Source organism: Herpailurus yagouaroundi, unplaced genomic scaffold (genome assembly GCF_014898765.1).
Source record: "Herpailurus yagouaroundi ecotype Mexico unplaced genomic scaffold, PumYag 200, whole genome shotgun sequence".
Classification (NCBI taxonomy): domain Eukaryota; kingdom Metazoa; phylum Chordata; class Mammalia; order Carnivora; family Felidae; genus Herpailurus; species Herpailurus yagouaroundi.
The window spans coordinates 4,914,072-4,925,453 of record NW_024412431.1 but is presented as its reverse complement, the minus strand read 5'-3'; the positions used below and the strand labels follow the sequence as shown (position 1 = coordinate 4,925,453).

The 11,382-nt window shown below is 54.8% G+C and overlaps 3 protein-coding genes across 5 annotated transcripts in view; 2 read left to right on the top strand and 1 right to left on the bottom strand.

Annotated features, from left to right (window-relative positions):
• The window catches only part of SAMD1 (sterile alpha motif domain containing 1), a 2,999-nt gene extending 840 nt beyond the window's left edge, over positions 1-2,159 (top strand). The window contains exons 2-6 of the mRNA XM_040449647.1: positions 5-185; positions 623-917; positions 1,009-1,105; positions 1,204-1,315; positions 1,410-2,159. Of these exons, the coding sequence (XP_040305581.1) occupies positions 5-185; positions 623-917; positions 1,009-1,105; positions 1,204-1,315; positions 1,410-1,568 (844 nt within the window). The 3' untranslated portion in view covers positions 1,569-2,159. The remainder of the gene's footprint in view (positions 1-4; positions 186-622; positions 918-1,008; positions 1,106-1,203; positions 1,316-1,409) is intronic.
• A 1,051-nt stretch (positions 2,160-3,210) lies between these two features.
• CUNH19orf67 (chromosome unknown C19orf67 homolog) lies at positions 3,211-6,339 on the top strand. Of its 2 annotated transcripts, none has more exons than XM_040450127.1 (6): positions 3,211-3,704; positions 4,367-4,508; positions 4,631-4,731; positions 4,818-5,003; positions 5,348-5,482; positions 5,956-6,339. In XM_040450127.1, the coding sequence occupies exons 1-6, from the start codon at positions 3,370-3,372 to the stop codon at positions 6,128-6,130; spliced, it is 1,074 nt and encodes a 357-aa protein (XP_040306061.1). In that variant the 5' UTR covers positions 3,211-3,369; the 3' UTR covers positions 6,131-6,339. The 2 variants fall into 2 exon arrangements, with proteins under 2 accessions (XP_040306061.1, XP_040306060.1); XM_040450126.1 differs by having other exon boundaries at positions 3,215-3,704; positions 4,364-4,508.
• A 4,480-nt stretch (positions 6,340-10,819) lies between these two features.
• The window catches only part of MISP3 (MISP family member 3), a 1,954-nt gene continuing 1,391 nt past the window's right edge, over positions 10,820-11,382 (bottom strand). For both annotated transcript variants that reach the window (XR_005783034.1, XM_040450125.1), the window contains exon 3: positions 10,820-11,189. Coding sequence is in view for 1 of the 2 variants with exons in the window: in XM_040450125.1 (XP_040306059.1) it covers positions 11,172-11,189 (18 nt within the window). In the remaining variant the exon portion in view is untranslated. The remainder of the gene's footprint in view (positions 11,190-11,382) is intronic.

The window sequence follows — 11,382 nt, the reverse complement described above, 5'->3', positions numbered from 1 at the left end:
ACCTCGGGGGCAGCGGCGGCGCCGGCGGTCGCCTGACCCGCGGCCGCGTGCAGGGGTTGCTGGAGGAAGAGGCGGCAGCGCGGGGCCGCCTGGAGCGCACCCGCCTCGGAGCGCTCGCACTGCCCCGCGGGGACAGGCCCGGACGGGCGCCGCCGGCCGCCAGCGCCCGCGCGTCGCGGAGCAAGGTGAGCGCGCCGGGGAAAGGGCGGGGTGGGGGGGTGGGTGCCGCGCTGTAGGCAGGTGCGGGCGAAGTTGGTGGTGGGGCGCGAGTCCCGGGAGGAACCGGGTGGCGGGCGGCCTTGGCTTTTCGTGTCTTCCCTGCGGGTTCGGCCCGTGGTGACCTTGGCAAGTGACTTAATCTTCCCGAGCCTCAGTTTCCTCTGCTTGTACAACGCGACTTAATAGCAGTAGCGACCCCTTGAGGTTGTTGAGCGAGTTTAGTGAGATTTGGCTACTAAGGGCTTTATTAACACAGAGCGTGGCACGGACTGAATGCTTAAAAGTTAGTCCGTGTTGATATTAAAGCTGGGTGGTAAGCACACCGCTCGATCCTGGATCACAGGGACTGGGCGAAAGGCCAGAACAGCCACTAACCTTTCCCTGCTTCTCTCCCTGGCACCAGAGAGGTGGAGAAGAGCGGGTGCTTGAGAAGGAAGAAGAGGAAGAAGAGGATGAAGATGAAGATGATGAAGATGACGTGTCAGAGGGATCCGAAGTGCCGGAGGGTGACCGTCCAGCAGGTGCCCAGCACCACCAGCTTAATGGCGAGCGAGGCCCTCAGAGTGCCAAGGAGAGGGTCAAGGAGTGGACACCCTGTGGACCCCTCCAGGGCCAGGATGAGGGCCGGGGGCCAGCACCAGGCAGTGGTACCCGCCAAGTGTTCTCCATGGCAGCCATGAATAAGGAAGGGGGATCAGGTAAGGATCTCTCTGAGTTGGGGAAGGTTGCCTGATGGGGAGGAACTGAGCCCCAAGACAAAGCCACAGGCATATGCTTTTTCTTTCCCAGCCTCTGCTGCCACTGGGCCAGACTCCCCGTCCCCTGTGCCTTTGCCCCCAGGAAAACCAGCCCTCCCTGGGGCTGATGGGACCCCCTTTGGCTGTCCGTAAGTTGGGGAATTTGAGCCATGGGCGTGTTGCCTACCGACGTGTAATAGAACTAGAGAAGTATCGCTACTCACTGGTTCCCCTTGTTCTGCCACAGTTCTGGGCGCAAAGAGAAGCCGGCTGACCCTGTGGAGTGGACCGTGATGGACGTGGTCGAGTACTTCACTGAGGCCGGCTTCCCCGAGCAGGCAACAGCTTTCCAAGAGCAGGTGAGTTCCCAACCCTCAATGTACTCTGTATCCCAGGGCCTCAGTGGTGGGGGGGAAGGGGGATCTGCTCTGACTGTCTATCTGTCCCACCCAGGAAATCGATGGCAAGTCTTTGCTGCTCATGCAGCGCACAGATGTGCTGACTGGCCTGTCCATCCGCCTGGGCCCAGCCCTGAAAATCTACGAGCACCACATCAAGGTGCTGCAGCAAGGCCACTTTGAGGATGACGACCCCGATGGCTTTCTAGGCTGAGCACCCAGCCTCTCCCCTGCCCCAACCCATTCCAGCCCCCATCTCACCCGAAACCCCCAGAGTCCAGGAGCTGGATGGGGACGCTTTCAGCCCTCCTAACAGATTCCAGTGAGGGGGGTGTTCCTCCCTACTCCTCTCTTCCCTGTGTTTCCCCAGCATACATACATTTGGCCCCCAGCACATCCTGTACTCCATGATAGAGGAGTGTGGGGTGAGAACAGGGCCTGCTCATTTCACCCCAGGAAGCCAACCCCCCCCCCCCCCCCCCCCCCACCCTAGGACATTTTTGAAAAAAAAAAAAAAAAAAATGGGGGCTTCCCATCTCCCCTAGGTCCTCTTCAGTTCAGCCAGATGTTTCCTATATAAATGTTTTGTTCTGCCTGTTCATTTTGGTGGGTGGCCTTTCCTCTCTCCCCCACCACCCACGCCCCATCCCGGTCTGCCCCTGGCCTCCAGCCCCTGGGAATAGCCGGGGTGGGGTGCCTGGGTCTTCCCTAACCCTCTTTCTTTCTGTTGGTTGTCGCTCCAGCTGGCCGTATTGCTTTTTAATATTGCACCGAAGGTTTTTTAAATAAAGTTTTAAAAAAAAAATGCGGGCGTTCACTTCATGAATGGAGTGGGGGAGGGGGGTGAAGAGCAAACAGGGGTGGGGGGGGCCCTCCGGGGACAGAGTTGTTGGAGGAGGAAGCCAGGTAGGGCACGGGGCTGCCTCACAGCCAGCTAGAACACGAAGTGCTCCAGGAGATCAGGTGCCGTCCTCTCCCCATGCTCAGAACAGTGCTCTGGCACACAGTAGGTGCTCAAATACTTGTTGAGTGACCAGCAGTTAACTAGCCTTTATGAGCATTTTCTCGTTGTTCTCTCCCCAGCCCAGTGAGGCAGAGAGCTCATAAAAACCCACTTTCCAGAAGAGGCAACTGGCTCAGCACAGCAAAGATGCTTGCTCAGGGTCACACAGGGTGGGGTCAGACACCTGTCTGAGTTCTTTACCCAGAGTCTTTTTAAATGTAATTAGTGTATTTAGCTTTATAGCCGAATGTAGTCAGCCTTTGCAAGCCACCAAGAATCCAGTCTATAACTATTGGGGGCAGGGGTCTGTCTTGGGCCCATGGTTGGGTCTCCAGGCTTCACCGGTCCTCACCAGTAAGAGGAGCAGAAGGGATGAGACCATGGGACACGCACGTTTTTCCAAGTGAAGATTTTTAGGATTGTTTTCCGTAGAAAGCCGCCGCTGATATCCTAATCCCCACTAAGTTCTAATGCAGTTTCTCAACTCCATTAGAGTTGTGTTTGGGGGGGGGGGTTGTTTGTTTTTTAATATACAGATTCTGGAGCCAGAGAGTCAGAGACTTCTCGAGGCCGGGGCTTCCTCCCTTTATGTACCTGCGCCCCGAGTTTGGACGCTCGGTAAAGACCCCTCCTCCCCAGGAAACGGCTTAGGAGCGAGAAAGGCGCTGGCCCCCCCAGCCACACCCCGGGACATGGCCGCGCCAGGACCGGCCCAGGTCGCCCCCCTTGGACGCGTCCCCCAAGCCAGGTTCCGGGAGCGCGCGTTTGCGCGGGGCCCCGCGGGCGCGCACCGCGGACCGGAGCGGCGCGCCCCTCCTGCGTGTTGAAATTCAAACGAGGCGAACTCCCTCCGCGCGGCGCCGCCCCGACCGAGAGGTCGAGGCAGGGGCGAGTTGGAGGGGGCCGCGCTCCCAGTCCCGGCAAGTCCGAGGTTCCCGGGGCGGGGTCAAACCCGCGGCCAACGAGAGCGGCAGCGGCTTAAAGAGCTGCGTTCCCCTCCTGCGGCCCCACGATGGCTACCGAGCAGTGGTTCGCGGAGCCGCTCCCCACCGGCCCTGGGGAAACACCGCCCGCGGACGACTTGGAACCTGGGGCACAGCCCTGCGGAGATCCCTCCTGGTTGGCGTCCCCTGGCGGACCTGGGGACCCACCCGAGGCGGAACCGGAGGACGTCCAGGGACAGCTCCCCGAGGCCTCTACCGCTACTCCTTCCCCCGAGCCTCTGGCCCCGGGCCCAGGGCCCGCCCCTCCTCGCCTACCCTTGGACACCATGTTCAGCCCCATCACCGAACAGCTCCGCTACCTGCTCAAGAAGGCAGATGATTTCCAGAGCTACTTACTTTACAGGTGGTGCTGGGTGGGGTCCTAGGTCCCTCGGAATGAGACTGAGGAGAGCAACAGGATAGGCAACGCACGCTAGGTTCGCAAACTCAAAAGCATTAAGAGCCAGAGACAGTAAATGAAGCTAGTTGATTGAGGATCCAATTTCGAAGAGTGATAAGGACTGTGTAGAAATTTGGGGTTAGGGAGGGCCTGCTATTACGCGGCCCCCAGGGGTTGCCAATTCACGAGGACGGTTCTCCTAGTTTTTAACTGTTGGCTTATATTTTGAGCCCTGGGCAGGCTCAACAAAACCAATCTGTGCCAGACTTGGCCCTCTGGCTACCAGCGTGGGACCCCAAAGGATAATGTGATTCCCAGCCCAGGGGAGAAGAGACTGTAATTCTCACATTTCAATATCCATTGGAATCCTCTGGGAGGCTGTTGAAACCCTAGATTTCTGGGCTCCACCCTACAGGACATTTTGAGTGAAAAGTCAGTTGTAGAATTCAGGTGTCAGCACCTTAACAAGTGTTCCAAATGGCTTTGATGCAAATGGTCCCGGGAGATACTCTGAGAAAGTCCTGGCGCAGGGGGATTTTGTCATAGGGGTTCCAGGCCAGAAGACTGGTTGCCAGTGAGTGGGGAATGAGGGACCCCAGGCAAAGGCCCCTTTCTCTCTTTAGCAGGGACCGAGTGCAGAAGGAACAGCTGGCAAAGGCCATGCCCACCTTCTTACAGATGTGTGAGCCCTACTTTCTTTACCTGGAGGCAGCCGCGAGGAGTGTGCCTCCCATCTATGGAGTCCTGCAGGAGCTGGTCCGAAAGGGGGTGTGTGGAGCAGTTTTTCTAGACCCTGTGCCCCTTTCTTCATTCCTCGGGGTTGGGAAATGGTGGGGGGAGGGCGATGCGGGCAGGCCAGCTAATCTCATTATGCCCCCTCTTCCATGCAGCTGTTGGAGATCTCCCAACAGCTGACCCTGCGCCTAGAACAGCTGGTCCTCATGTATGCCTCCTTTGGGTTTGTGGACCTGGAGGAGACCGACCCCCTAAGGTAAAAGGGTAGGAGACGGGAGTGGGGTGGGGAGAGGGTGGCGTCCAGAGCCCAGCCTCATTTCCCACCGTCCTGTCTCCTGCCAGTATCTCCTGTTTCTTCTGCGGAAGGTTCTCCATCAGCCCGTCCCACGAGGTGTCCATCTTCAGATACTGTGCCCCAGCCGCTTACACCGCCAGCCGCTTCCCCCGATACCTCTATAAGAAGATGCGCTGGAATCTGGAAACCGCCCCAGAGCCCAGCGGCAGGGGGCAAGATTCCCGCGTGGATTAGTGAGTCCCCTGAGAGAATGAAAGTTCTCCCTTCTCTGTGCAGAATGCCAGTGTGGGCCTCTGAACCACCACCACCACCAAAGCATGGAAAGCCCGGCGGGAAACCAAAGATCTTTGAAAGGCCATCCCCACTTTTTAAAAAAATTCACCCTCCCATTAAAAAAGTCTTCATCTTAAAAGTAGGCCGGCAAGGAGAAAAGGCCTCCGTCTGGAGCCACATCCCTACCTGAGAACTTGAGGGCAAATTCTGATGAGTTTCCACCTCACACCCCCCACCCCAATCAAAGCCCTCAATTGAAGAAGGAAACTGCTCATTCTTAATTAATACCCTCCTTCCCTCCCAGCTACTTCCTGTGCTATCGAGATACATGGGAAGACACAGGCAAGAGTCCAGCCAATTCATGCCCCCAGATCCAGAAGTTGTGGTCCATTGGCCGATGGGTGCCGCTAGGACCAGCTGAGGATGACCTTTATTCATGGTAAGAACTAGGACAATGGCAAGGTGGGCTTGGGCCCTGGAGGGAGGGGCAGAACCTCACCAAAGACCATCCACTTCCCCCCACATTGTTTCCCTTGGTAATAAGGAGAGCATTTTATTGTGCCCTGAAAAGTGCTTTATGCAGACTTGTGTCACAACCCATTGAGGTCTATACTACAGGCCCCATTTTACAAAGAAAAAACAGGTGCTCAGAGAGGTTAAGTTACCTGCCCAAGGGCACACAGCTAAGTTTAACTGGGTGATAGGCCAGGTCAGGGCTAGAGTTGTTCAACCTCCCAGAGCCATTAGCTCTAGGCTTCTCAGCAACAAGAAAAGCACTCCCCCCCCCAGGGTTTTTCCCACCCCCCCAGCTGAAACAAAGCCTCTTTCAGCCACCGGCCTCTCACTCGGAGGGGAGGGGTTCCCGAGAAGCTGGGGGCGCTCACGTCCCGGCCTGTCTGTCCCTGCCCCCAGGATCTTGTGCCCGCAGCCTCCTGGGGACTACCAGCAACTGCTGACCATCGGCTTCGAGGAGCCCTCGCACATGCTGGCCACCGACCTGCTGGTGCAGATCCTCACGGGCCAGTCAGGCCCGGCCCGTCCCCCGAGCGCGGCGGGGCCCGCGGCGTGGGCCGCGCAGGGGTCTTGAACCTGGAGAGAGAATGGGAGCCGGAGCCTGACAGTTCCAAACTCCAGGAGAGGGAGCAGGGGAGGGGCTCACTCGTTCTCCTAGTGCACCTCGGCCTCGCCTTCCAAGGGGCCAGGCCAAGCTGGCCCGTTCGCACCGGGTCCGACCTGGCCGCGGAGCGCTGCGCGGGGACACACCAGTTTTGCGTTAAATAAAAGAAAGAAAGAGGTCACAGGCTCGGCGTCCGCTCGGTGCGCCGCGCCCCACCCCTTGGGGCGAGGAGGCCCCGCCCACCTGCGCGGCCTTCTGGGAAATGTAGTCTTTGAAACAAAACCAAAGTCCCCTGACTGGCGGACCAGCTCTCAAGGCATGCGCAGAGGCGCACATGAAGCTAAAAGGGAAGTAGCAGTGCCTGTCAACAACCGGAACCCAGAAAACCTCAAGTTTTGGGTAGCCGGGAAATTCAACGCCCAATGGGGGAAGGGACCCCGGGGCCACGCCCACTCTCATATTTTGACCCGGAAGTGACTTCCCTTTACCGAAGAGACTATATTTCCCGGCGTGCATCAGCAAAGGGCCGGTGATCACTTTCCTAAAGGCCAGAGTCAAATCTTCCTCTTCCAGCTTTTGGGTCATGGAGTGGGCAGGTCATCTTACCTCGCGGGGTGTCCGGGGCGCGCGCGGGATGGGAAAGCCCTAAGGAATTCCAGCTTGGGATCTCTAAGCTCCACTCCAACCTTGGACTGGAAAGGAGTCACGGGTTGAGAGAAGTGAACTCACCTCTTCGAAAGCTACAGCGCGCGAGTGGCGGAGCTCCATCCTGAGCCGGGTCTTTCTGATTACAGCTGGTCCCTTGCGAAGGGAAGGGTGTCATTCCTGACCCGGGTGTCACTCATCTGCCAGTTACCCCCGTAGGGGCTGCCTTTTCATTCCTGGTAACATTTTTGGAGTCGTCGGAGGAGAGACCTAGCATTTATGCTTTTGAGAAAGCACTCGCTTACCTAAAACTCCCAGGCACAAAGGCACATAGTATTGTAAGCACCAGTTTAAGATGACAAAAACGGACGTGAGAGGTAAAATGAGTCAAGACTGGACGCCAAAACCTTTTATCTTGGGGGGGGGGCGGGGGGAGACAGCTTCTGGTGACAGTTTCTGATTTCATCAAATATTTTTTGGTCTGAATGAGTTCAAGGGGATTCTGAAGCTGCCTAATACTGATTTAAGTTAGTCCCTGTGACATACACTGTAAGACTCTAGCTTAAATAGAAGTTTAAATTGAGCCAAAAACGCAAGTCACATGTAATTTCAAACTTTCTAGTAACCACATATGAAAAATGAGGTAAAGGGACGCCTGAGTGGCTTAGTCCGTTAAGCATCCAACTCTTCCACTCAGGTTATGATCTCACCATTCTTGAGTTTGAGCCCCTCATGGGGCTCTGCTTGAGATTCTGTCTCCCTCTCTGTGTCTCAAAATAATAAAAATTAAAAATGAGGTAAAAAAAAAATATGGTCAGGTTAATTTTAGTGATATTTTTATTTAACCCAACATATCCAAAATATTATTTCAACCTATAATCTATGTGAGAAACTATGAGTGAGATATTTCCCTTTTGGGGGTACTGAGTTTTTGCAATCTGGTATTTCATACTTAACAGCATATTTCAGTTCAGACCAGCCACACATAGCTTGAGACTGTCTCCCTTAAGACAAATCCACAGGCCACTTAAGACTAAAGGCTTCTGGGGGCACCTGGGTGGCTTAGTTGGTTAAGCATCCAACTTGCGCTCAGGTCAGGATCTCTCAGTCCGTGAGTTCGAGCCCCACGTCGGGCTCCATGCTGACAGCTCGCAGCCTGGAGCCTTCTTCAGATTCTGTCTCCCTCTCTGCCCTCCCCTGCTTAAGTTCGTGCTCTCTCTCTGTCTCTCTCAAAAATAAATAAACATTAAAGGTTTCTGGTGTGAGGTGCTGGGAGAGGAAAGAAACAGGCCTGATTTCCTGGATCCTGTCGCTCAGGAACTATGTATACGCATGATTCTCCAACTTGAGTGTGGAATCATGTGGAAGGTTTGATTTTTAAGTCTGGGGTGGGACCCAAGAATGTGTGTTTGTTGACAAAATCCCAAGCCATCCTGATGCTGCTGGTCCAGGCACTACACTTTGAGGACTGCTGGCCTACATCTACATGATGGTCCTCAAACTTGGCTCCATGTGGAAAGCACCCGTAGAGTTTTAACAAATACAGATGCTGGGCCCCCCGGGTGGCTCAGTCAGTTGAGCCTGTGACTCTTGATTTCAGCTCAGGTCATGATGTTCCAGTTCGTGAGTTCCAGCCCTATGTCCAGCTCTTTACTGACAGTGCAGAGCCTGCTTGAAATTCTCTCTCTTCTCTCGTTGCCCGCCCCCCCCCAAAAAATATATATATATTTTTTAATGTGCTCTGGGTGTTTCCATTTCCCACCCTGGCAGCACTGGCTCTTTGTTTTCTCTCCAGACCTTTGAGAGTCACCATCAAGCATGTGCTCAGTGTGGTGATGATGGGATGGGGTGTGGTTCCTTCTTGGGCTGAGCTGCTCTTGGGGTGCAATGCTGTGTGAGCATTCTTTAGTTCTTCATTAGCTACTTGTCCTATGTAGGATCAAGTCTGTTGCTAGACCCAGGGCATACAGTGTTGGACAAATCCAAGAGTTTAAACAACGATTCTAAATCATTCCTGGGTCTTTTCTGGGTCTCAGTGCACCCCTAAGAAGCTGATACCCTAAAACTACAGAATATAATTGCAACGATACACTTTTTCAACTTAGGGTGTCCACAAACTCTTGAACTCCATCAGGGGGAGGGGCCTGAGCCCCCTGGCTTGGGAGGGAAATTAAGGAGGGCTTGGCAATTGACAGCTACAAGCTCTACTACAAACAGGCTTTGCTCATTAACATGCCTGTGCCCCACACCCCATTTAAAAATGTTTCTAAGTAGTCACATTTAAAGTTCAGTAGAGGGGCGCCTGGGTGGCTCAGTCGGTTAAGCGTCCGACTTCAGCTCAGGTCACCATCTCGTGGTCCGCGAGTTCCAGCCCCGCGTTGGGCTCTGGGCTGGTGGCTCAGAGCCTGGAGCCTGCTTCCGATTCTGTGTCTCCCTCTCTCCCTGCCCCTCCCCCGTTCATCCTGTGTCTCTCTCTGTCTCAAAAATAAATAAATGTTAAAAAAAAAATAAAGTTCAGTAGATTTCTTTCTTTTCTCTTTTTTTTAAAGTTTACTTATTTAGGGGCATTTGGTGGCTCAGTCGGTTAAGCATCCGACTTCGGCTTAGGTCGTGATCTCACAGTTTGTGAGACTGAGCCCCACATCAGGCTGTCTGCTGTCAGCACAGAGCCCACTTCAGATCCTCTGTTCCCCCCTCTCTCTCTGACCCTCCCGTGCTTACACTGTCTCTCTCAAAAATAAAACATTTTTTTAAGTTTATTTATTTGGGTGGCTCAGTCGTTGAGCGACTAACTTTGGCTCAGGTCATGATCTCACGGTTCACAAGTTCGATGCCCGCATCAGCTGTGTGCGGACAGCTCAGAGCCCGAAGCCGGCTTCAGATTCTGCGTCTCCCTCTCTCTCTCTGTCCCTCCCCCACTTGTGCTCTAGCTCTCTCTCTCTCTCAAAATAAACATTAAAAATTTTTTTAATTTTTTTAAGTTTACGTATTTATTTTGAGAAAGAGACAGCATGAGTGGAGGAGGAGCAGAAAGAGAGGGAGAGAGAGAGAATCCCAAGCAGGCTCTGCACTGCCAGCACAGAGCCTGATGTGGGGCTCAATCTCACAAACTGTGAGATCATAACCTGAACCAAAAACAAGGGTCAGATGCTTAACCGACTGAGCCACCAGGCACCCCTCTTTTTTTTTTTTTTTAAGAGAGAGAGGGCATGCGAGCCAGGAAGATGGGCAGAGGGGGAGGGGGAGCGAGAGAGAGAGAGGGAGGGAGAGAGAGAATCTTAAGCAGGCTCCACACTCACTGAAGAGCTCAGCAGGGGCAGGGGAAGCAGGGAGGCCTTGGTCCCATGATCCTGGGATCATGACCTGAGCCGAAATCAAGCCACGGATGCTCAACTGACTGAGCCACTTAGGCACCCTGAGATTTCTCTTTTAAAGGCTAGGTTTCCCCCCTTGCTTTTGGAAATCAGAAGCTCACTCACTACGGATATGGAGGAACACTTACCTGCGCGTTGAAACAAGGCATTTCCCAGCATACCCCATTTCTCTCCTTAATATTTGTCTGGGGTCTACACGCATGGGAGGTTTGCAACAGCTGGACAGATCATAAATGGCTTTGTATGCCCTGCGAAGAAGTTTGTACCCTCACCGCCACCACCACCCCCCTTTTTTTTGTAGGTATTGCTTACGTCCCCAAATCAGGAACAACCTCTTATTACCTCTGTCTAGCCAGCGCCCAGCTCCCGGGCATACCATTGGCACTGGCACAATAAATGTTGAAGAAGTCTGGAAAAAGGGAGGGCATGAGCCAGTTTGTCCGAACACCGCAGTTCGCGCCCGCGCCGCCAGGGGGCACCAGGACCCGGGCCGGGCCGGGGGAGACTAGCAGCCCCAGAACTGGGCGATAAGGGCACATTCCATACTCCGGCTGGCACCTCCTGTGGTTTCCTCAGGCCTTCTTCCGCCAAACGCGCTCCCGCCCCAGCCCAAAGAAAGAGGACCCAGAGGAAAACAGCCTGCACTGCCCAGAAAGAAGGGGCTTTATTGGGGAGTGAGGGTAGCCGAGGCATTTACTCGAACGGTAAAGGCGGGAGGCAGAGGCCAGTTCAGTTCGCAGTTAGGCGGAGAAGGGCTGGACAGTTTCACTGGCAGGATTGACAGTGGTGGTGTTTCCCAACGTGGACTAATAGTTTTACAGAAGAGAATGGTCAATTTCGCAAAGAGGAGCTGGTCGATTTCATCTTCCCCGGAGCAGACTGCTGACCCTCTCCAGGCCTTCGGCGGATTCGGAGGGCACTCCCTGGCGCCCCTACCAGTTTCCTCTGATGTGCGTGTTACCTCTGGCAGGGTGTCCCAACCTACTGGAACCTCAAGGCTTCCGCTCCTCCTGGGGAGAGGAGGCCAGACAGAAGGCCGACCTCAGAGACCCGGGCACCGTGGGAGTGACACTCATGCACAGGGTGGGGCAGCTTGGTTCCCAGGACTATGGCATCCCCGTCACCCCCTGGCCGTGTCCAGAACTTTGTGTCCTAGCCCAGAGTAACTTCCCAGGGGGCGCGGGGGTGCACTTCCCGTGGCCC